At 43.5% G+C, this 24168-nt stretch overlaps 5 protein-coding genes across 5 annotated transcripts; 2 read left to right on the top strand and 3 right to left on the bottom strand.

Annotated features, from left to right (window-relative positions):
* Window positions 1-3725: 3725 nt before the first annotated feature.
* IL334_007116 (uncharacterized protein) lies at window positions 3726-5821 on the bottom strand (the record flags this gene model as incomplete). The annotated part of the gene is made up of 8 exons (XM_062938810.1): window positions 3726-3743; window positions 3804-3990; window positions 4052-4147; window positions 4203-4228; window positions 4291-4377; window positions 4442-4876; window positions 4937-4988; window positions 5049-5821. 8 exons carry the CDS (start codon window positions 5819-5821, stop codon window positions 3726-3728), a joined length of 1674 nt encoding a protein of 557 aa, XP_062794861.1.
* A 319-nt stretch (window positions 5822-6140) lies between these two features.
* On the bottom strand, window positions 6141-8835 carry IL334_007115 (uncharacterized protein; the record flags this gene model as incomplete). The annotated part of the gene is made up of 6 exons (XM_062938809.1): window positions 6141-6211; window positions 6278-6367; window positions 6424-7215; window positions 7281-7886; window positions 7961-8100; window positions 8165-8835. 6 exons carry the CDS (start codon window positions 8833-8835, stop codon window positions 6141-6143), a joined length of 2370 nt encoding a protein of 789 aa, XP_062794860.1.
* Window positions 8836-9652: 817 nt separating this feature from the next.
* Window positions 9653-15948, bottom strand: IL334_007114 (uncharacterized protein; the record flags this gene model as incomplete). The annotated part of the gene is made up of 24 exons (XM_062938808.1): window positions 9653-9784; window positions 9860-9932; window positions 10018-10175; window positions 10256-10313; window positions 10383-10617; window positions 10678-10807; window positions 10880-11355; window positions 11418-11972; window positions 12026-12182; window positions 12237-12379; window positions 12441-12667; window positions 12723-12813; window positions 12881-13066; window positions 13131-13169; window positions 13232-13340; window positions 13424-13741; window positions 13826-14076; window positions 14136-14165; window positions 14244-14559; window positions 14668-14759; window positions 14839-15108; window positions 15212-15458; window positions 15562-15738; window positions 15808-15948. 24 exons carry the CDS (start codon window positions 15946-15948, stop codon window positions 9653-9655), a joined length of 4611 nt encoding a protein of 1536 aa, XP_062794859.1.
* Window positions 15949-17974: 2026 nt separating this feature from the next.
* On the top strand, window positions 17975-19091 carry IL334_007113 (uncharacterized protein; the record flags this gene model as incomplete). Its single annotated transcript, XM_062938807.1, has 3 exons — window positions 17975-18438; window positions 18532-18800; window positions 18934-19091. The coding sequence occupies 3 exons, from the start codon at window positions 17975-17977 to the stop codon at window positions 19089-19091; spliced, it is 891 nt and encodes a 296-aa protein (XP_062794858.1).
* Window positions 19092-19680: 589 nt separating this feature from the next.
* IL334_007112 (uncharacterized protein) lies at window positions 19681-24025 on the top strand (the record flags this gene model as incomplete). The annotated part of the gene is made up of 18 exons (XM_062938806.1): window positions 19681-19819; window positions 19881-19917; window positions 19988-20323; window positions 20394-20431; window positions 20488-20587; window positions 20666-20751; window positions 20814-20905; window positions 20961-21019; window positions 21098-21234; window positions 21284-21352; window positions 21421-21687; window positions 21736-22779; window positions 22845-22906; window positions 22993-23179; window positions 23255-23426; window positions 23515-23617; window positions 23734-23820; window positions 23876-24025. 18 exons carry the CDS (start codon window positions 19681-19683, stop codon window positions 24023-24025), a joined length of 3165 nt encoding a protein of 1054 aa, XP_062794857.1.
* Between the last annotated feature and the right edge of the window lie 143 nt (window positions 24026-24168).

Below are 24168 nucleotides of genomic sequence, written 5' to 3'. Positions count from 1 at the left end.
TAACGAGTATGCCTACAAGTTACAGTTGGGAAGTCAAACGATGATCGGAATTTGTTTATACTCGAAATAATACAGGACATGAATCCGTATTGGCAATTCTAAAGACCTCCTTTCACAGTCCAGATAATCGTCAGGATTTGGGCCATTATCTGAACATTTGGCAAACTCACGTCTATCTACATTCGCGCTGTCACAACATATCAGCTTCGAACTCAGACTTGGTTCTTTGTTTGACCTCCTTTTATCTCAAGCTTGCAAATGACGCGACGCGAATCTACCATGTATCGCCAAGCCATCATGGTCGGGTCAATGCTCGAATCTGGCAAAGCTACGTGCATGTTACACTTCGACGGTTTCTTTGGGCAGAGCAACTGAGAGTAGAACATTAACGTCCTCAAAAGACCCTCAGCCTTGCCTGAGAGCTTTTCGCTTGTGGTCGAATTGCAAAAGAACACTATATTCGCACAGTGTAGTCTAATAATCCACTTTTCACGTGAATCTATTCGTGAGTCGATTGGTTGCACGTAGACCTCACTCATGCATAATGTCCATTCTCAAAAGTCCCTGTAAAACCGAATGATGAGCGTAAGCTCTACAGTATTATCCAGATACAGGACATATTATCCATTCTACCTAGACTATATATATCTCAACTAGCGACAGATTCAAGTTTTTACAGGACACCACCGTCAACAAATACACCACAGTGGTGACACCGATAGGATGAAGGGGTGATTGTTCTAGCTGGCATTCTGAAGATCAATAGTCTTGAGGTCTATATGATGATTGATAAAGAGGACGTGGTCGGGCTCGATCTTGCCGGGAGAAATCTGCAGCACTGTACAAATTGGAGGCAGGAGGACGACCTCCTCGGCGAGATCTCGAGCCAAATCCCGGAGAATTCAAGAAAGTGGGACTGCTGCCGGACGTCTCGCTATGTCGCGGTGTGTAGGCCATGTCGACTAAATCCGAACGTTCTGATTGGGATGGTGCCGAATCCCACTCGTCGCCGAAAGTCTGTTCTAAAGGGAAGGCTGGCCTTCTGCTGTGAACGCCCGGAGTATAATATTCATCGTTTTCAATATCATTTGGGAATTTTTGCCAAGTCGTGTTACTCTGACGGTGTTGTCCGGTGTTGTTCGTATTTGGGGGTGCAGTGTCGGAAAAGCGGGAACGGTCCCGATCGTGCCAGCGTGTTTCTGGAGTTGAAGCTACACGGCGTATTTTTGTGGTTGCTTCGTAGATCGCGTGATTGGTAAGCTCCATCCTGACGGAGGGGGGTACACGAGCCTCATACATCGCCTGAATCACTTGAGGGATCCGCATATTCGCAAGAAGTCCTTCGGTGATCGCAGTCATTTCCCGTTGTATCTCGTATGTGATGGTTCCATTGGGGATGCCGGGAAACCCATACTGCCGGTCCGGTTCATCTGTAGACGGGATTGGAACGGATATGGCCATATTGGGAGTATGATGAAGCTTGACCCGGGCTGTCATCCTTCCATCTGACGGATAAATACGAAAGTCTGAGATTTCGGAGAGATGCTCTTCGGGAATGAGAGGCGGACCGAGGCCTACTGAGCTGTTGAGTACATCTGCCGCGGTAATTCGACGCCAATCCGGAAAGTATCTGCCGGGCGTTTCCTCTCGTTCCGGGAGAGATTCTGTTGGCGTTTCAGTGTACGATCTGAATGGTGGGGTAGTCGGGGGAACATGACTAGTTGGGGGATGATGCTCGGTGTCACTTGGAGCTGGCTCACGAGGATGATAAGCTCGTCTATTACCAGCGCCAGGTGGAACGGAAGAGAATCCCAACCCTGTGTGATAGTAGGATGTCGGTCGGGACTGCTGTTGTTCCCCTTGTGCGTTTATATAAAAAGATTCGCAATCGCTATTGCCGTTCGGCATATTATTAGGAAAGATTATGTAAGGCTTGCTACTTGTATTGGAATGAGAGAGTAGTGGTGGGATTGCAAATCGTCAGTCAATACTTAGACGTGTTATATATCTAAAGAAACGTGAAGGCAGCAATGATTTATCACTGTTCAAGTAGCTATTGACGGCAATCCCGCCCATCATCACCTTTGTTGCGCGTCATTAACACAAAGCTTCTGGTCCAGACAATTCAGATCCTCGTCATGACCGAGCTATCTCGAAGCATCATTACTCATGAAACATACTTGTCAGAAGCTTTCGCCTTTTCAGCAAGCTTCTGCTTTTCTGATTGGAGCTGCAGAGACAATGGACTGTCACACCAATGGAAAGCCAACCTCACACGCTCTAGCTCGGCAAATTACTTGCAACGTATCGATTTCTCATCATTCCATACGAGAAACCCACTGGTATAATCTTGTAGCATGACTGCCTGTGGAAGCGCTGAGCGCTGTAACCCAGACGATGAGACATGAATGCAATGACACAGGCGCATGCACAGACAACATAAGTGTGTCGCAATTGATACCTATAGAGAGCAGGTCCGGTTTTTAAGCCGAAGCATTAGTTATCGAGACTGATATGCATACCACCCAGCACTTCACCATCAGTATTGTCAATCACCTCTACGAAGCAGTAAATGGCACAATAACTAGAAGCATGCGGAGTGATGGTACGGCAAGACTGCCCGACTAGTCCATTTCCACGCATCGCCATGATATATCAAAGCCAGTGCGCAAACTTGAAATTTCAATCCTGTATCATCTACGAACGAAAATCCATTTTCTGATAGGAGAGGATTGCGTTCTACCGCAAGATCGTGGGGCCGCGACCCTGTACGAGACGTCCGAAAAGCTGGGTGCAAAAGTTGAAGCCCTCGGACGCTGGTCAAATGTTGGGGGAGGTCGATTGTCGAAGGTCCGGGTTCGGTAAGGAAAGGTGGGCGGTGCCGGAGTGGTCGGATGAACTGTGTGAAAGCCAGAAGGAATAGGAGGATTACCCATGCGCTCCGTGGAGTCTGAATAATGATAGTACCGGCACGTGGCGCACTCATCTTCCGTGCGGTTTGCTGAAACACCAGGCGAATGATGCTTAGAAGGGCTGAAACCATGCTCATGGTAAAAGGTATCTGTCCAATCACTGCGGGGTGGATGAGATGGACCTCCGGTATTGGCAAAAAAGGACGTATCATCCCGATTCGCAGATGCATGATATTTGAGTCGCTCGCTTGGGAGTTGCCTCACCCACTCTTCTATCTGTTCTGAAGGGGCATGCGAATATTTCCTTTCTGCGTATTCTCTGAAGCGTTTAGCTTCCTCTTCTGCCGTTTCTAGCATATGGCTTTGAGGCCCAGGCTGAGAGTAGCTCGTGAATGAAGGGTTCGAATTTGTCGATGGTCGACGATAAGTGGTATTATAATGGCCATTACTAGATCGTCCTTGTCCAGCAGATCCGTTAGAGCTAGGCATTGTGACTGAACTTTATAGCACTCAATGTGTCAAAAGGAACCACAGGTGAAAAGTTCTGGTGGAGTGGATAAGGAATTCAAAGAGTGTTGAGTCGTGCTGGAAACGATCGCGATATTTATAGGGGGTAAGGATACATTTCGAAAAACAGATGTTAATCACACCACATCGATTATGACGATTGTATAACGACTCGGATGTTTTGCTGAATGAAAGGATGGCTACGCTCAAACACCTCGGAGCAGGAACGGTTCTCCAGGAATATGAAAGGATGTATGCGGGTTTGCCGAAGATAAACTTTTGAGGTTCGTATGCATGCATACAATATCATTGATTACCTTTCCACTAAATTGCGCGATACGTTAGTAGGAATGTATCACCAACGAAAGATCAAAGGAAACTCACAATACCTGTCAGCCCATGATATGATACCTTCTTGCCCCCACTTTGCCAGTTTTGCCACCCCAGCCCGAATAACCAAGGATCCTTCCCATTCGTGTTATCCGTGACTTTGCCTCCAAACGATTGTACATGAGACAAGAGTCGACGAATAGCTTTATTTGGAGCATGCCAGGCTTCTTCTTGTAATATCCTTTAATACAGATTAGCACACGGTGGTGGAAGACGAGATTGGTAGAGGGATATTCACTTACAATACGTCGCCTACTCTGACGGGGCCTCGAAGGGATCTTAGATCAGCCGCTGTGACCCCATATTGGACGAGGAGATAGCGGAGGACAGCATCCGTACTGTATAAATGTCGTCAGCTAGTATGCTCGATTACAACGGTTACTTTCAGCTCACAAAGGACCGGGGCCTGTAAGATCGAGCTGTAATCAGGAGTATCAGTGTCTGATACTTTGCATTTGATATTAGAGATGTCTGCACTTACTGGACTAAGCCGATTGGCCACTCCGGTATCCACGAGCTCAGCAACGGTCGCTAGAGTATCGAGCATGATAGGGTGGAAAGGTTTTGACTTGTCAATGACTACTTATCAGCTTCTGTTCCTGGATGACTTGGAAGAGGAAGGGACACCTCACTACTAATAAATTCTGGACCATCTCCAATCCCCGAGGATAACAGCAGTCTGGCCAACTTCTCTTATATCTAAACCAAGTCCACTGTTTCCACATGCTCAATGTTCTTCCTATCATACTGTCCCATTCTATGGCTACTATCATTGATATTTCGGGATTCAGAATAGTTGTTGGCAATTCGGTGATGGATACAGGTGCTCGTCGCGAGAGTGATGAATAAGGTGGATTATAAGATTGCAAGTTGATTATAGTTTCATTGGTATCATTGTGCTGGGTATATATATTGGTATCACTTGAATGACGAGGGTTCAGCCTATCTTTTATCGGTAGAGAAGGAGTAGTCGAAGAGGTTTGTTGTATGAGTTTTGTCAGAGTTTCTATATCGGGATGTAGGATGGATGGGGCATGTAAACCCCATACATAGGGATGTGAAATAGGCTATTACCAAACATGAGCATAGTCGGTCCTTTATTACTATCGCAAGAAATGTCCACTGACCATGGTATCAGAATCAGAGTATATCCCTCCTGCAGCAAACATAGATACATATCTATGAGTCATGTTAGACCACCCAACCGTTATTCAAAGAGAAGAAACGGAAACAGCTCACCTAAACAAATCCGCTCTCAAAACACCTTTCTCTAGTCTACCCCATAATCGAGACCATTTTCCTGGTCCCATTTCTCCTCTGGTGATTCTCTCGGCAGTCCATTCTGACATCCACTTATCTAATCCATCATCATCTGTTACTATCACTTCCCATTCCTGACCTTCACGAACCGGTTTCAGCCAACCTATATCCTTTCTTGTCGATATCTCATTGACGAGTCTTGGTGATAATGGCAAAGGTAAAAGTTTCCTCCATAAACCAAACCCTTCTTCTACTCCATCAAATCCGAACGGATGAGTAGACCATACTTTGGAAGGGAAAGTATCAGGTCGACTAGTAGGTGGTGTTCGTTTATTGATATCATTCAGAGTGTTTTGTGCACCTCTACGTATCTTTTCCGGTGTATTGCGAAGATATTCATCCACGAATTTCCTTAATCTGTCAACATAGGCTTTGAGATCAGGATCGAAATTTACTGAACCGTCCGGAAGGTATATGGGAGATCTCAACTTTTCAGCAGTTGCGCTCGGACTAAACTTTTTGTATTGTAGTATGTCCGATTTCACCTGATCATGTAGTTCGACTAATTCTGGTAGGGAAGCATCCGTCAGGTGAGCGTGTGCTTCCGGATCGCTGAGGAAAGAAGGTGGATGAGATGTGCCGAAAGAGAAGGAGAAATAGACAACGAGGATGAAGAATATTAAGAGGATTTTAGCAGGCGATGTTATTCGAATATTGCGGAACACAACGTTGCGCGATATAAGATTGATCATGGCGGATTGAGAAGGATGGCTGACGGCATGTAGTACAACCTATGACCTGCTGTTAATGTCGCGACTGTCTTGTGTAGGGTCTTATGGTGTACAAGTCATCAACGTCGATGAACAAGAGAAAGGAATACCTTTTAAAGGGTTAGTGATATTGATAGTATAATGATTTTGTTTCTTTCCGGTTAGATACCCCGCGATGACGATCCGCAGTCTTAGTCAAGAAGAAAGTTGACATCGAGGAGCAAGATATAATACAAGATATTTGCATGTTGTTTACATTCTACATTATACTTGACATCTACAACGTATATTCCTTGTTGTTCTATTGAGGCCCTTGGGATTGCATAGCAAGAAGCTTGATGACTTGGACTTCTCCATCGGCGAGACCTTTCACTGCAGATTTCACAGTTCGCGATGTCAGATACTGTACAACGACGTGAAGCGGGAATAGATACTCACTGAACCAAGTCTTATAGAATCCCTCGTCACCGCTCACGATCTTATTATCCATCGCATTCAAAGCGTCAGAGATAAATTGCCCGGTGAAACCTAGTCAAATGGCATCAGCTACGGTATCAATAATCAATATCATGTGCGGTCTTTACCTAATCTTGAATTGTCAAAGGCGGCGAAAGTCTTGGCTGCTTTCCATCCATCTGCGTAACCCTTGGCGATAGCAGCTTGTTCAGGAGTGTACACTACCGCACTTTCACCATCTGCGACATCTCTTCGAATGGGTTTTGAGTGTCTTCGAGAGTGGACTCTGGCGGATCGAGCTACGAATCGATGTCTTTGCAATGAAGAAGATAAGAGGAAAGCTCTTTGAGGTAATGAAGTCAAGGATAATGATCGCTTCTTAGCGCCAATTTGCTCAAGTTGGGTTCGAGATGAAGGTATAGTAGCGGAATTGATACTTGAATCAAAAGCGAACGCAGCTTGAGCGGCGTCATCAGCAGTTGGAATGGAAGGGAAACCGGTAGATAACCCTGACCAAAGTGTAGTAGTGGTAGAATCAGGAACTGATGTGGAAGAAGCAGTCTCGGAAGAAGAGGACGCTGTGATGGCAGCAGAAGGAATAGAGTTTGGTGCAGAATCAAATTCGGTAGTTGCCAAAGCTGCAGTGACTTGATCGAATTCAGGATCACTGGCACCCATAGCAGCTAACCAATCATCTGTGGTAGGAGGCGCGTAATCATTGGCATCGGACGGAGACGAAGTACCGAATGATAAGAAGGAAGTGTCGGTTGTAGGATCTTGTGGAGGAGAAGACGTGGCTCCACCTTGAATAGCTTGAATGGTCGAGTTGGGATACGAGAAGAAAGTAGTCGGAAGAGTAGAACCGACAGCCGAAGTGAAACACCAATTAACATCGGAAGCACAGTTCTCGGTTTTGTAACCTATTATATTTAGGTAAGTAAGTTACAACATTTGCTTGAGAAAAGGGATAGTAAGATGAACTCACTCCAGAAACTGTAACCTGCTGTAGCGTTAGTGTAGCTTTCCATTTGACCTGTACAGAATTGTCTTCTATCCCCTTGTTGATCTTGTGAGTTTGACAAAGCTTGATTGGAAAGAGCACATGAAAACTCATCAATGACAATATTTCTTCTTTCTTCAGCGGCGACACCTATGATTTGCTGTGATAAACTACCTTGACCAGGTTGAAGGGAAGCTACCAATTGTGAAGCTGGAGTAGCTTGAGAATTGGCATCATCAAAAACGAAATAAGAGTGATGGTCCAATACAACGAAATCTTTTCTCGTAGAAATGTAATCTGCAAATCTAGACATATCAAAAGCGTCATTGATGTAGAATGGGAAAGCTGCGGCTTCAGGTGAAACTTGACGAAGAACATCTATCACTTGTGAATAGAAAGAAGGTAAACTATCGACGTTACTTGGCTCATTCAAGATTTGAATACCAACAACATTATTGACTTTGACGAGTTGTTGAGTCAAGTATGTTAGGATATTGATCGTGAGTTGAACATTCGTTGGATTGTTGAAAAGGTTTTGTTGACCATCGGAAACACCAGAGTGAGCTTGTGCATTTTGACTTCCGGGTGCACCTGTATTATATCTCGTTAGTCAATACTGACGTCGTGCTTACCCACGCCCATACGGTGTTATAAGAGATACTCACCGTGTAAATCGACAAGTACACCAAGACCGTATTTCTCAGCCCAGTTGATAGCTCGAACAACTCTCGGCCAAGAATTTACATAGGCAGCAGAAACAGATTCGAATGCTGTTCCTTGACAATAGACAGGACCGAGTGACCAACTGAATCGTAATGTCCACTTTATCAGTCTATCTTCTACCTCCGATATCTAGAAAGAGAACTTACTATCCGATAGGTAATCTGACTGTATTGATACCGATACTAGCTAGATATTTGAAATCATCTTCTGTGATCCATTCATCCCAATGCCTTTCCAATACTTGTCTAGCATTATCGACACTTCCCCAGCCGTTCGCAACATCAAATTCAGCTTGTTTGTTCCCACTTGCGCAAGTGAATAAAGAAGGATTCATCCATTGTTCTTGGACGAACCAAGATCCTAGATTTACCGATTGTTGTTGTCGATATCTATAAATCAAGGCTTTATTCGCATCATAAGGTGCAAAGCCCTCTAGAACCACTGGGGAAGGTGGTGAATATGGTGTTATACTACATGATGATGTATCTGAACTTTGAGCAGATACGACATCCCCTCCTGAACTTGTTGAATTGTCGCTCGTTATTGTCGTTGTCGTGGTCGAATTGGTTGTGTCAGAATCAGAATCGATATTTGTCGAGTTGTAATCATCTCCAATATTGACAGCTGCAATTATACCATTCGTACTTCCACCCAAAAGACCATTGAGGGATCCAGTAGACCCACCAACACTTCCAACTACACCACCTGCAGAATCAAGCAATCCTCCTGCTAAACCTCCGACTAGAGGTATAGGCTTAGCGATAGAAGATACTAATCCCAAAGTGGATAGGACTTTCTGCAAGTCGATTAAAACCATATTGAGCGGAGTACCGAGTATGAAATAGGCCGAAGGAAAGGTAAGTGAATATGGGGATTTTTTTGGTTTTTTATAATTTTCTTCTGTTAAACAGTTGAAAATTTCGAAATGAGTGAGTGTAATTAAAAGTTAAATAGTAGGAGACCGGCTCCAGAAGTCTTTTAAAAGTTGATATATAAGAAGTTTTTGGGAGGAATTATCACGATCACGTCCAGACGTGTCAGTGTACAGAATGAAAGGGGGGATTTTTGGGTAGGAGGCAAGAAGTTTTGGGACCAAGTGGTGAAGAAAGGAAAACAAAACTCTCGACATTGATCGATGCGTTATATATGAGAATCGTTTAGAATCACATGCATTCAAAAACATCATAGGTATGAAGCTTGTCAACGTGAATGTAGAACATCGAGCAGGCAGGAAAAGATGGCATGTCTTGGATTAAGATTGTTTGAAAATGGACCATGCTGCAATAAAATGTTTTGGCGAGGAGACTTTTGGAATACTCTGGCTGAGAATCGGTGTCATTCGAGGAATTAAAAGGTCACATCTACGCACAGCTACCAATGGAAGGTCGTCGCTGAAGCACACACCATCTCATGCAACAGTGTCGTCAACATTTGACCTGATCATACGCGAACATGAAATAATGCATGATGCATGAAGTTAAAAAACCCGATGACAAACATGTCCATGTCAAATTAGACCCCACATGCCCAACGACAGACAAGCCACATCTCATCAATCATTCTTTTCTCCTGCACATTTTTAGAAACTTCTCATACAACGTGAACTCTAGACGATGAGATGACTGGTCGTTGACTTATGATTCGGACTTCACGGGTTCAGCTTTCGGTTGTGGTTCCGCTTTAGCTTTCTTCTTTGGTCTATCGCTTGCAGGTTCAGACTTCCTTTTAGCCTTTGGTTTCTTCGCTGGGGCTCCTGATACGTTGCCCTATGAATCGAATAAGTACACCGATGAATGAGCTATTGTTTCCTTCCTCTCCACGTTTGAAGTGCATTAACTTACGACCATCTTGCCATGGATCTCCATCAATTTGGCATAATTCACACCTGTCCTGGGCCAGAAATAAGACGCAAACCTATACCAGTATTGCGCGCAATCAGTGACTGGCATGTCACGACACCTGTGCCCGGATTGGATATAGTGCCTACGACAGTACTCACACCCAACAATGCTTTCTCCATTTGTTACTATCCAATCCAGCAGTCTGTTTTTCAGCTACAATTTCATCTATGCGCGTTCCTATTCCCGCTAAACACTCTTTCAAAGCTGCGATTTTATCTTCACGACTCAGATTGTCGGTTCCGGACTTTAGCTTTTTCTATAAGATATTGGAAGATGAATATTAGTGGGGCACACGAAGTAAATCAGCAAGCTGAGATCGAAAGGGAAGCAACGTACTAGATGTTTCTTTGCGGGTCTCAAGGCTTCTTTTACAGCAACTTCATCCATTGATTCACTGTTTCGCGCGATTTTATCAGCTAATGGACCTCATAGGAGATGTAATCGAGATAGAACCGAGACTTACTAGCTTGATTCATCATCTGAGTCTGTGTATTCAGGTGTTTTCCTTCTTTTACCTTTACCACTATCTTTCGCAGAAGCTGTTATTGATGGACTGCGTTTAGCCGATGGTCCAGCTACCATGGTGGGTAAAGGTGGATGTTCAAATCCGAATCCTTCTTTCGTTGGCATGTTAGCGATCAAAGCTTGTTGTTCGACTAACACCCTTCGATTCTCTTCATATTCCCGAATCAAGCCACCTGAGTCATAGGTTAGTCTCCTAATGCTCATCTGAAATACGCGTTACGAATGGAACTGACAAAGATAATCTCCACGTCGGACAAGATGGATAGGACCAGGTATACCAGGTTTAGGTGCGTTTGGTTCTGCTGTTTTTGACGATTTGGGATCTTCTAGGAAAATCTTATCTTTCAGGTCGAGCTCAGGATCCTGCCGAAGATCGAAGCAATATTAGTATAACTTCTGAGATTGCAATCTCAGGCGATGGAAGAGTTTACTCACCTGAGAAATAGGTTCCCAGCTTCCAAAACCATGTCTCCATATTCCAAGTAACAAATGAGCGTCATCATTGGCGTTCCAGTCTACTGTCCAGTTCATTGTTGGCTTTAGACTATCATAAGGAATTGAATAAGTTGAGATATCTTCTATTCTCTTGAAATGTTCTACTAAAGCTTTAAGTTCATAATATCTCGCAACGACAGTTTCCGCATTAATGGCAGTGACAGTCTTATAGGTGAATAAAACTGCTTTTTGTCTCAATGATGAACTGATAGGTTCTCCCTTTTCTTGTAACTCTCTTATATGATTTCTGTGATTGGTGACAGCTTCTTCAGCTTGAGTAATTATATCTTCACATGTCTGAATGATTATAACTCTGTTTTTAGCTTCAAGTTTCGCTTCTTTCACTATTGGCTCATATCGTAATCTGATATCTCCCCATTTCTGTATACCTCGAATCAGAACTCGTAGATCTCGTTCTGAAGCAGCTACGTCAGCCCAGCAAGACATTTGTACGCAAATAAGCAGGACCTTTACTCACCTTTCAGCTCCAATGCTCTTTGAGCGGTAGTCTTTCTTGGCTGACTGGCAGCCTTCTGCTTCTTCTCACCAGGTGAACCGGGTTTACTACTACCGTCATGATCATCATAGTCCATTCCTTCATAAGTTCCTGGTGGTCTCGCAGCAGCTCTTTTTCGTGAAGAGGAAATTGGGACTTCGGCTTGAGCAGCTTTTTCTTCTTCTTCGGCTTTAGTCCTTTCTTCAACGGGAATGATATCGTCCCAGCTCAGGTCATCCGCATCCGCCTTGACATCTTGAATTGCGGCGAATTGAGATAAAAATCCCTCTCCGCCCAGAGATGTTCCTCCTGGTTGAGCAGCAGACTCGGTGTCGAAAGCATCGGCTTTGGTCAAGATATCATCTAAATCCATCTCTTCCAGCTTCTGTTTTTGAGCATTATCATCTGTCTTGTACATGTTCTGGGCTCCGAATTTGAGGATAGCAGACAGTTCTTCCTTTGAGAAATCCCCGTTCTTTTCCTTTGGTGCGCCGTTTCCGTTAATATGAGCACCAGTCGTGTCCATTTGATTGATGACTAATCGTCACGTCAATATCTACAGCCAATGAACCTCGAGGACCTTCACTCACTAGCATATTCCAAAATCATTTTTCTCTTGGCTTTTTCCAGAATGTCTTCTTCGATTGTACCTTTTGAGACGAAACGGTAGATACTAACATGCCGTTGTTGACCAATACGATGCGCTCTAGCCATGGCTTGCAAGTCGTTTTGAGGGTTATAGTCGGACTGAACGCCAACGACGTAAGCGACATCATCTCGATACCTGCCAATGAAACTTACATCGAAGATGATAACGGTATCAGCGGTTTCGAGATTGATACCCAAACCACCAGCACGAGTGGATAGTAAAAAAGCGAAATCAGGAGAACCGGGGGCGTTAAAAGCTTCGATGGATTTCTTTCGCACATCGGAAGGAACAGTACCTGTACGACAGCCATAACGTCAGTGATTCAAGTCAAGCGAGTATGTAGAGGTCGCACTCACCATCAAGCCGTTGGAAGATGTATCCTCTGGCACTCATATAATCCGACATGATATCCAACAATCTAACCATTTGGGAGAAGATGAGAACTCGATGACCATCGGCTTTTAGTCGTGCTAGGAGTTTATCTAATAGTACCATTTTACCGGAGTTCATCACTAGGCCTTTGAGCACTTCGTTCAAGGCTTTGTTTCGGTCTTCGGCTCCGTCAAATAGATATGGGTGATTCCTAATTCCTCATCAGTTCGAGGTGTCTCAACTGATGAAGAAGAGAAGTAGCTTACGATGCTTTCTTGAGCTCCATAGCAACATTCATCAAACTGACTTGCTGAGTTCCACCTTTGCTCAAGACAGCAAAATTCTTCGTAAGAATGTCTACCGAAAAACGATCAGCGTCCAGCCTTATTCTTGCACGTTTTTCCGTTTCATATCTATTACTCACTCTTGTAATAATGCGTTTGCATAGCAGACATTTCGACCCTCAAGATCTTTTCTGATTTACTGGGTAGCTCCTTGATGACATCCTTCTTCAATCGACGCAACATGAGCGTACCAAGCTTCTCGTGAAGGTCCTTGATTTTAGTTTCTTGATCGGCATCATTGAGATCGAAATCATTCGCCAGTTGGACTACAAGGGAATAATCCAGCTGTCAACCAAGCTGTTCCTCGCGGAGGGGGAAATCTTAGCTTACACTTTTCGGGCATCAGGAAATGCATCAATGCCAAGAGTTCTGGAAAAGAATATACAAGGTTAGCAAGTCGATATGTACAGTAGATCTCATGCCCAGCTTACCCTTCACATTGTTCTGTAGTGGCGTTCCCGTAATCAATAATCTTGAAGCGGTCCAAAAACTCTTTAACGCTTCGTAAAGTTGGGACTCGTGGTTCTTGAGTCTATGAGCCTGTATTAAGAACCACAGTTAGTTTTACTTAAGCCCTTATACAGATCTCACCCATGGGCTATAGCTTGTTAAGTCAAACATACCTCATCCACCGCTAGGGATTGCCATTTGATCTGCTGTAAATCTTGTCTATCCTTCAAGATGAACTCGTAAGTAGTCAACAAGACGTTAAATTTGAGGTTTTTCAGAGGCCCAAATTCGAACTGTCTTATCACTTCTCTTGATCTTGATGTACCCATATAACAGATGACATTCAAATCAGGAGCCCAAACTCTAAACTGCATTTGCCATGCTGAGATTGTTGATAATGGTACTACGACCAGGAAAGGTCCATATTGTCTTTGAGTATGGAAAAGGTAAGATAGGAAAGATACTGATTGGACTGTTTTACCTAAACCCATCTGACAAATATATCAAGGAGAACTCATCAGTATCGCTTCTTCAGAGTCGAAACAAGCCAGGAGTACATTGGAACAGAAACTCACTTCATCTGCTAAGATACCGTTCTCGCCTTTAGTCCATAGATATGCCAACCAATTCAAGCCAGTCAATTGGAAAGGTTTCAAAGCACCTCCGCATTTCAAGTAGTCCGGATCTTCCGGGATCTTCTGATATGTTGGTCGATTCGTGATACCATAATTGGCGGATTGAGCCGGGACAGTATTCCTCGCTGAACGTTTATGGAAATCTTCGATTGCTTCCGAAGCTCCTTGACATTCTTTCATCTCCTCATAGGCTATGTCAATACCAAGTCAGCTTATCTGTATGTCGCTGCGCACCGATTAGCTGACTCACACTCCCAGGTACAGTCAGAGTATTGCAAATCTGAAGCAGGAATGTCGTTAGCGATGTATAGATCCACCTATATTTCCCCTAATACACCAAGGGGATGGTTTGACTTACTTGTCCATTTACAAAAGAATTTTGATATTCTACCTTGAATACCTATTTCTTCCTTTTCGTCCAAAACTCTCTCAACGATTTTATAACTTTCCTGTAATTCTTTGATACGTTCCTTATCAATTTCATATTGCTCCAGATCTTCTCTCGTTGGTTTCCATGGTGCATCGGGTGATGGGTTATGATATTGCTGATCCAATGTCCAAATTTTAGTTATATAATTCTCTACTTTCTTGAATCCTTTGTATGTCTTTAAGAATAAATAAGTTTCATCAGTATTATGTATGTGAGAATAATTCTTCCATTTTACATGGTATCGCTAAAAACATCACAAAAACCAATGATCATCAGTTGTTCTGCGCCCATCTCTTACATCTCTTACAATTAAAGTAAAGGAAGATGAGGAGACTTGGCATTTTATACTCACTAGATTCTCTTGAGGTACATCCTTTGGATCATCTTTACGTGCTTCATCTCGATAATGATATAAGACTTGATCGATTTCATCTGCTTCTTCCACTATGACATCAACGATCATTGGTTGGCGATCTCAGTCCGTACTCGTAATCAAGCGACCCTCAATCTGTGTTCGACTTACCTTCACCTGGAGGCACACTATAATATTCCCCTTGGTCATCTTCACTTTCCAATCCATAATCGACGTCCGCTTCATTGTACGTGACTACTTTTTTGGCAGCGCCTCTTCTCCATGCACCATCACCTTCTGAATATGGAGTTTCGGGCGTTGCCCTATTATTCGAACCACCATTTGATTTAGAAAAGAATTTCTTCTTGTGGGATTTAGATCCATAATCTTCATCTGATGATTCTTCCGATTTCTCTTTACGTTGAGGGAAAGAAGCTGTGGCTGATTTTCAGAATTTATTAGAATTCAGATAGTCAATGATGATGAGCTGAAGGTATATCGCAATAAAAGTGAATGACGAGAAATCAAAAAGAAAATAACTTACATTTCTTCTTTTTGGGTAATAGCAGATTATCTCGCGGTTCATTTCCATTCTTTGGTTTGGTGGATTTCTTTTTCTTTGAACCGAAAGAAGGATCATCGTAATCTTCGTCATCTTCCTCGTCTTCTTCCATATCATCATCTTCATCACCTTGTTCATCATCATATTCGTATCCTACATCCGGCTCCGCATTTCCTTCTTCATCAGAATCGACCTCTTCTTCCCCTTCAGAGATGTTCGATGCCCTTGACTATTTTGTCGTAAGAAGAAAAGTCAACGTATCAGTAGGTAGAAAAGCATAAAAATCATAATGACTGCAGTAGATGGTCAGGCAAAAGCGGGATATTTCTCACCTGTAGTCCATTTCGATGATTGACTTCCATTTCAATATCACTACCTTCAGCATCAACTTCTTCTTGAGGTTCAGGTGTCAAATCATCAGAACGCTCCGATTGTAAAGAAGCAGATTGAGGTGGAACATCCAGTTTGACCCTTGTGTCACTGTCATTCAAGAGTGATCCGATCGATGACTGGAGGATTCAAGGACCGATCTTTAGCTTCAAATCATCTGAGACTTCGAGCAAAGTATGAAGACTTACGGTCATTGCTCCTGTATGGCTTGTGGGGCCATTGACTTCGGTATCAGTCGGAACGAGCATGGAAGAAGGGTAATGTTGCTGTGAGATGGGAGGAAGGGCATTGGAATAATCGGTAGGATGAGAATACGGTATAGAAGCCATTTCGAAACGGCTCTAGCTATTGGATGAGGGAATCAGAGAAGGTTCGGACTCGGTCTGACAGAAAGTGTTAGTTAGCAGTCGAACATTACCAGGAGCAGCCGGAAAAGAAAGAGGTGCGGATGAGGAACATGGGAAGAAAAGCCAATTGTCAGAGTACTAAGAAGGCCATGCATGCATGGGATTCTTCTCGACACAAGATGAGCAGTCAAGTACCGCGTTGGACGAACGATACAGGAAGATTGATATGTGATGTGTGGAGACATAAAGACCTCGAAATCGAGAGTTGCTACGGTGAAGCCAATATTTCATGTTCTTCCTCATACAAACGCGTATATACGCGTTCATGTATGATTATCACTTTTCTTCTACATCTTCTAACTTCTTAGATTATAGCGATGACATTCAGGTGGTCCATCAAGTATCTTCCAATCACACCGCCCCGCCCACCGTTGATACTCAACCGTACACTTCAATCTGGTACTGACTTTGGGTGACAGCTAGCAGAAGATGACTCACCTATTTATGATATGTTCCCGCTCTGTAAGATTATGTATGTGTCTGTCCTGTTTTGCTCAATACTCTTCTCTCCCACTAATAGGTACCTCTCGTATCCAAAGTGACGTTCACGTCGTTGTCGCTGTTGGAAGAGGTCCGATGATCACTCAAAATCGATTTTTTTTTCGTTTCTTGACCTTCGACACAATCCGACGCTATTGTTATTTTCACAAGTGATGTCTCCCCCATATGCTAAGTGGGAATTTGAAAATCTCTCGATGGATGAATGAATGTTCTTTGTCGATATCGATGGATGCAATGGTGAGAACCCTTTTTAGGGTGACTCTGTATGTTAGTTGGTTAACTGGCCTGTGGGTAACGCCGCTAACTCACTCACCGTTCCCCTCAACCTTGTTTTCCCTCACACCCCATCATATCGTTGGTTCATTCGCTACCCACTTGTTTTTTGAGACCTCTCTTTTTACCCGTCCCGTCATCATCAACTCAACCGCCACGATCAACTTATCCCCGCTTATAACTCATAACCCACGCACACTTGCCCCAGCCTCCACTTGTCAAATAATGGTATCGAATGATCCCTTTCTGTTCGTCATGCACTCAGATCATGAATATCTTTGTCTGCATGCGTTTTCACTCATTTCATCCCCAAAGTAATTCTCACCAAAGCGTGTGCAATGCAAATAGCCATACACAAACGAAGTATTCAGGATCCATATTGACGATGGCTGCTTATGATGGAGGGTTTACACTGATGCGGGAATTATCTTCTGTTCACATACACGAGCGAGATGCAGCGAGCTGCATACATATGTATGATTATACGGCTGATCCCTTCACACGCTGAAGCGATAAGATCCATTTGCTATGTGTACGTTCTTTCAGTATCTCTACTTCTACCACCCTTCAACTGATCCATGACCCTGTGGACGTGGTATCTGACAATAGCAATAACAGTGTAAAGCTATTGCGCGACAAGGATGCGAGGAATATAGCTATTTACACACACTTGTTGAAACCGGAATATGGGAAATAATTTGGAGTCTCCCTCTTGCCTACAGTATTGGGTCGGGCCTTGGGCGTGAACAATTCCGCTTTTTGACAGCGCATGTTGTTGTTGCATGAAATTCTCTTACTCCCCTCTTCCGCCTATACTTTTAACATTGAAAGAGATTTTGGGAGTTTTCTCAGGAAAATCCGATACACTAACGCGCTTCAAAAAGCCATAAGGAAACCGAAGTATTGACTTCTCGATTGACCTCTTGTCAATTGCCCCTTGCTCCCCTCCACTGATCTTCCTCGGTGATCTCATGTATTGCTCAGGAATAGAAGAACAAAGGGGAAGCACATCAAAGGGGATACAATCAAGTGTCTCGAAAGAGCTTGTAGCATTTCCTGCACTAACCTGCGTTCAGCATGAGTAAGTATACACTCCCTCTGGGATATATAGTGGGATCTCGTCAAATGTCATGAATGCGCTAGAGTGTCAATGGTCAAGTCTTCTGTTCAAATCATGAGTTCAAGGATATTAGCTTTCGTGACTAATCGAGCTCGACTGCTGTTACTGCTCTCTTGTCTGATCACTTGTTGTGTACTCATCTATCAACACGATCCTACCTTGACCAAACTCCTACCCATACAAGAAACGGCTTTTCACGAAGACCGTCGATCAGATTTCTTTTCGCCCGTCTACTCATTAGTCGATTCCCTTGCACTTGCACGACCGACGCCTGAAGCATCACCTTCAGTATTGATTTTTCAGCATGCACCCTACTTCAACCCGTTGCATAGAGCTTCATTTGCGACGCACAAACTATATGCCGAAATCTGGGGATATGGATATGAGGTGGCTAAAGGATCGAAGGTCACTCAAGATCCCAGACAAAAAGCCAAGACGATGAATAAGTTATATGCACTGATCGAAGTATTAAGAGATCAATTAAACCAAGAAGAAAAGGAAAGGTATGATTGGATATTGTAAGTGGCCACTCTCGTCTATGCAGCTCGTATCTTGACTTAAACTCGAAGAAACGCTTCCGCTTGTTGTCGCAAGCTGAAATTGTAGTATAGTGTAACGGACATCGATACGCTAATATCGAATCCCTCTATTCCTATACATCACCTTTTACCATCACCTACACTGCCGCTGTCGCCAGAGCCATTGTTTCTAGCTAGTCAAGATCATAATGGACTCAACGCTGGAGTATTGATTTTCCGAGTAGATTCTTTGATATTGGATATATTACAATGGACAATAGATGAATTCGAATCGACACCTGATAGAGGTGATGGATGGTCACCTTCTGATCAAACTCTTTTATCTCGTGCTTTATCAGAAGGTCAATTTGGGATTTCCAGTCATTTTTATGAAATTCCTAAAACTTGGTTCAATTCTTATTTCCTATACGAGGGAAATGACCATTCACCACAATTACAAGTTCATCTAGTAAATAAGCTCAAGGAAAAGCACAGGTTTACCCCAAAGAGGAAGAGAATTAGCTGAAGAGAATGGCGTCAAAGCACACGGTCTGAATCTGTTGAACGATTATCAAATGACGAAAGAATTGGGTAAACAATGGTGGAAACATGCAAAGAACGGTATTGTGAGCATGAGGTTTTTGTGGGATTAGGGTTATATAAGGATTTCACTTCCATTTTTCCATATCTTATCCCACTCGTTAATGCATGTAATTGTAGAGTATCTCGTATTTGGTGGGAATACCAGGCGATGCGAGATTAAGCATGATTCCTTCTCCGGATGCATAAGTCGTAAGCAAGATGATATAAAATCGGCCGAATTCGCATGTGGGGATTTAACCGAAATCCCCCCCTTTGAAAGCCAAGAAATAAAGATGAATATAAGACAACGACATCAACAGTCAACACATGCTCTCGTAGGATGTAGAATGGGGGTGGGGGGATGACGCAGACGATTGTGTGACATGTATATGTACATACACATGTATATGTACATACTCGTATACGAGTAAACTGCACTCGTGCAGATGAGAACAAAGGAATGAATCTCATACCTCGAATAACAAACGTAACATTACTGTTCCTTCCTTTCACCTTGCTCCGTTCAAATGCATAGGATCCTATGCATATTTAACAACTCCCCCGCAAACCAATCTTACAGATAGTCTGTCAGTCAATCTTCTTCTTCTATTGATTAGAGGATACATCGACCCTCTTCACAGAGGAAGAAAGGAGCAAAGGATGACTACCCTCTGCTCCATCCCGGCAGGTTGGATACCTCGAGCTCATACCGTGATAGCTTACACCGCTTTTTCGTCAGCTCTCTTTATAGGATGGTTAAGTGGTCTATGGAAAGATCTTTGTATCAATGCAGTCGCACGTGAGTCCTCCCATCACTTCGATTTCTGGATTTCTCATACCGATTCTGATATTGAATACAGGTTGGCCAGTGGAATGGTTTCCATCAGTATCAGCTACGTGTGTTTCTCCTAATTCATTATTGTCAGGTACAGAAATGGAGAAAGAGCTGATAGAGAAGATGAGGTAGAATTGGTGATCATGCATCACCCAGAGCCCCATTCCAGATTTTGATTGCACTGTGCGCTACACCTCGGTTCCTGTTATTGCTCCTACAATGGCTGGTACATCGATATCCACCTTCTAGACCACCAAAATCTAGTGATACATGTCCAACATCTGAAGGGTCGGGCGCAACTTCAGCGTTGAAAGAAGCGAGGGTAAGGACGAGATCTGTTGACCACAAGCTCGAAAAAGAGATAGAAGAGGTCTTGGCTCCCGTTGATGACCCTCTGAGAGTTGAAATAGGAAGTAAAGCACTGGTAGATATAGAGCTGTTTGTAGGAATCGCGAGGACATTTTGCTGGTAAGATTCGCACTTTATCACTGCGTTCGGAGAGGTCTGAGTGGGAGAGGCTTGCTGATCTGAAATGAAGTGGTGGATGGGTTTACATTACGTCAAGGGATCACCATGGTACGACCTGGATCTCACCCAAATATGGACATTCGCTCATTGGCTACGATCTACAGATCTTCACGACCTCTTCATGATCCTTTATCTGATACTCACACTTCCATGGATGTATCTTTCAACCCAAAATTCCCTCAATGCCACTATCAAACGAAAAAGGCTAGTCTTCGAACATTTCATTGACGCTGTGATTTCAAACTCTCGTGTATGTTAGATCTAACAGGGTATATGAAATAGGAGGATTCCATTCTTCGGCTTCATGTCTATGATTCCACCTTTGATCTGGCTATATTACAGACACTCCGTCATGCATATACCTGGAGGTAAGCTGAGCGAGCAGGTCCTTCGCATCGAAAATGGCTAATTGTGCAACCTGGGTAAATAGCATACACCTACTACTCTTTGTTTGAATGGTCTTTGGTGGTTTGGGATGTAGCGTTTGACGCACTAGCGGTTCTCGAACTGGGACATCTGCAGGTGAGTCTTATTGTTACACCAGTACTGAAGAAAGCTAAGGCGATTCACTTTTTAGATTGCGATCATCGATACTTCATCGTCGACTGGTAAAGGCTTCATACCGACGCAAAATGGGTGAGTTCGTAATCTCAATCTCTACGACACGAAGGACATGATTTGACAAATGGACATATTCATGGAATATTACAACAGAACGACCAACTTCTACCTGGTCAAGTCATCGCCTATAGCCCAAAAGCAGGAACTAGGCGCAGATTGGACAGCAGAAATACATAGCCCTTCGCCTAAATGGCGCCATTTCGTGGCGTACGTCAGTGATGTGTACTGGTGTGAGTAATCTTCAGCTACATCAGATATCTTGCTAACTCCGGAGAGTAGCTGTATGTTTCTGGACTGTCTTTACCTCACTGGGCTTTCAGCTGTTCTATTGGTCTATATGGAAGCTCGGTTGGTTTCTCCGAACTCGAAGATCTTTTTGGGAGTCTCGTCAATACTGATAGTCATGACAACCATAGCGCTTGCTGGTTCGGAACTTGCTCTTCTTGCCAATCTATCGGGATTTCTTCTGAGCAACAAGACTGCGTATCGCTATATCACTTCGAGGTCAGGCCTTCTACATCATAGAGCTGTAGCAGTGATATGTGGAATGGGATGCTATTTGTTTCCTTGGCCAGCAGTCCGACTTGTAGGCGTATCAGTGGGTACCTGGACTGGATGGCTGGCTCTATTTGGAAGTTGGGCGAGACTCAAAGGTAGTGAAGAGATGATTGCTGAGGCTCAAAGTAGGTTCTCGGCGTCAATGTGATGATCACTGACGATGCTCCATACAGTCATTGCTCTTGGGCTAGCGATTACCCTTTTGATAAAATATGCGAATCACTCCACAAATCCACTCTGGGCAATCTCACATGCTGCATCTGGAGGGTGGAATAAGACCGGTCTCCTTTTGGCGGCGATCTCGATGACTGAATACGCTCAAAGACCTGTTGATCTATATCCCGCGTCCCCCTTGTCTTCCCATCCAGGAAAAAAGGATCATGCTAGTCCTTTGGTGGTTATACCGGAATTCCGCCAAAGAATTGTCGCCGTAGGACTGGGATCATTGATTCATCTTATCCAGACTTTCGGCACAGATGCTGGAACCATCCTTTCTTGGACTTGGACTGGATACCCTATAAGAGGTCCGACACTTCATCCCTTCGCGGGTATAGTCATTTCCGTCATATCGCTAGGTATACTTAATCAATCAAGAGCAACTCGTGATGTCTCGACTATTTGTGGTGCCATTGGAGCAGTCACGCTTTATAGATATCCCGATTGGATTGGTTTCTTTGGCGGTTTGTTACTGGCATTCTACCTCATGTCCATCTTCCCCACTTATCTTAGGATCGCTTCAGCCTGTGATCCAGGTCCCGTATTTGGATATGCGCTGGTAACGAAGATCTTACTTGATGTGATATCAGTGATTACAGCAGCTTATGCCTTCGTACCTATGGGCTGGATATTCCGCGAAAGGACAGACTTAGTATTGGGTTTCTGTATGGTATCAACCATTCTAGGATGGTTCGTTTCCAAAGATCTGGAACTACCTGGAAGAAACTCGATACCATTGAGAAGTCAAAGACGTATTCAATCCACCAAACGATATACGATAATATCGTCGATGATTCTCAGTATAATCAGTGTTGGATACTCGTATTCCAAAATACCTATTGATAAGCCTATACCATATTATCCTGATCACAAGATCTTCTCAGGTGGAATATGGACGGTACATTTTGGTCTAGATAAAGAAGGTAGAGATAGTCAGTGGAGAATGATGCAATTGATCAAAGAAATGCAAGTGGACGTGATAGGTCTACTGGAGAGTGATTGTACGTCCATGTTATTCTTTCCTTGTCGATAGAAGAATGAGCTGATGTGTTATGACAATTCTTAGTACATAGGTTTGTTTATGGAAACAGGGATTTAAGTAGAGTTATATCTGAAGAATTAGGTTATGTGAATACAGTCCTTTCATTCTCGTTGGGACAGACTGTAATCTTTGTCATCCTTGCTTGAAAGCTGATCGAATTTGCCTTGGACAGTATGTCGACCTTGGTCCTGGCCCAAATAAACACACTTGGGGAGCAGCATTGTTGTCCAAATATCCAATAATCAATTCTACTCATCATTTGTTACCTTCCCCTCATGGTGAATTAGCACCTGCCATTCACGCTACACTGGATATACATGGGCAAAAAGTCAATATCATGGTTTCGCATAATGGCCAAGGTGAGTTGGCCATTTGGCAGCTTAGTTTGTTTGGACATTTTCAGTGGCCAATGAGTTCTATGATCGGGTTTTTAGAGGAAGACCTATTAGATAGAGAATTACAAACTACAGAAATAGCGAGATTGCTTCGAGAGACAGAAAATACACCCACTGTATTTTTGGGTTACCTAGTGACCAGACCAGGCGATTTGAGACCATGGCCATATCAAATCCTGATGGAAGATGGTAGAATGTGGGATATCGAAATGTAGGTGGAATTTGCACTAGCGCATCACATCTTCCGTATGGATTATTTCGCTGACGAATGTTGAGTTGGTTCTGTTTCTCGCCAGTAGAGAGGATAGAAGAAGGTGGTGCGAATATATCGCTTTTAGAGGATTATGGAGAATAGCTTATGCTAGAGTTCATGAGAGTGATATCAGCGATACTGAATTGCAGGTGCGCGAACAAACAACCCAACACGAATGCCATCATTCTGGGAATCGTCATGGTTGATTGAAAGAAAGTTAAAATCGAATTATGAGAGGGGCTGACCTGGCAAATGATTAATACAGGTCGGTAAATTCATGCTTCCCAAAGCTGGTCATCCAGTCCATTACCAGTCTAATCAGGAACTATATTGGCATATCGGAGAAGCAGACGTGAGTGATCCCTGGGCATTGAGACTGTCAGCGTCATTAAGGAATCGATTCATAGGTTCCAGAACCATGGCATATGCCTTCAATGTTCAGAGGTAATGGGACAAGAGGTCATCAATATGTAGTTTGGGATGGACCTCTATATTACCTCCCACCGGCTAGAAGCGGTATGCAGCGATATGGTCAACATTGGAGCGTATATCCTTGATCTCGGTGTCATGCATGTATATAGGGGCTGATTTCGATCATCATGGCTGAATCATCGCTGTCCACATGAAGACTATGCATGTGTATACGATATGAAAAGCTGTTGATGATGCCATCATGTTCCATATTACGAGCATTGTTACG

This window comes from Kwoniella shivajii, chromosome 10 (assembly GCF_035658355.1).
Source record: "Kwoniella shivajii chromosome 10, complete sequence".
Lineage (NCBI taxonomy): Eukaryota > Fungi > Basidiomycota > Tremellomycetes > Tremellales > Cryptococcaceae > Kwoniella > Kwoniella shivajii.
The sequence above is the reverse complement of the archived record's forward strand: the minus strand, read 5'-3'. Positions and strand labels throughout refer to the sequence as shown.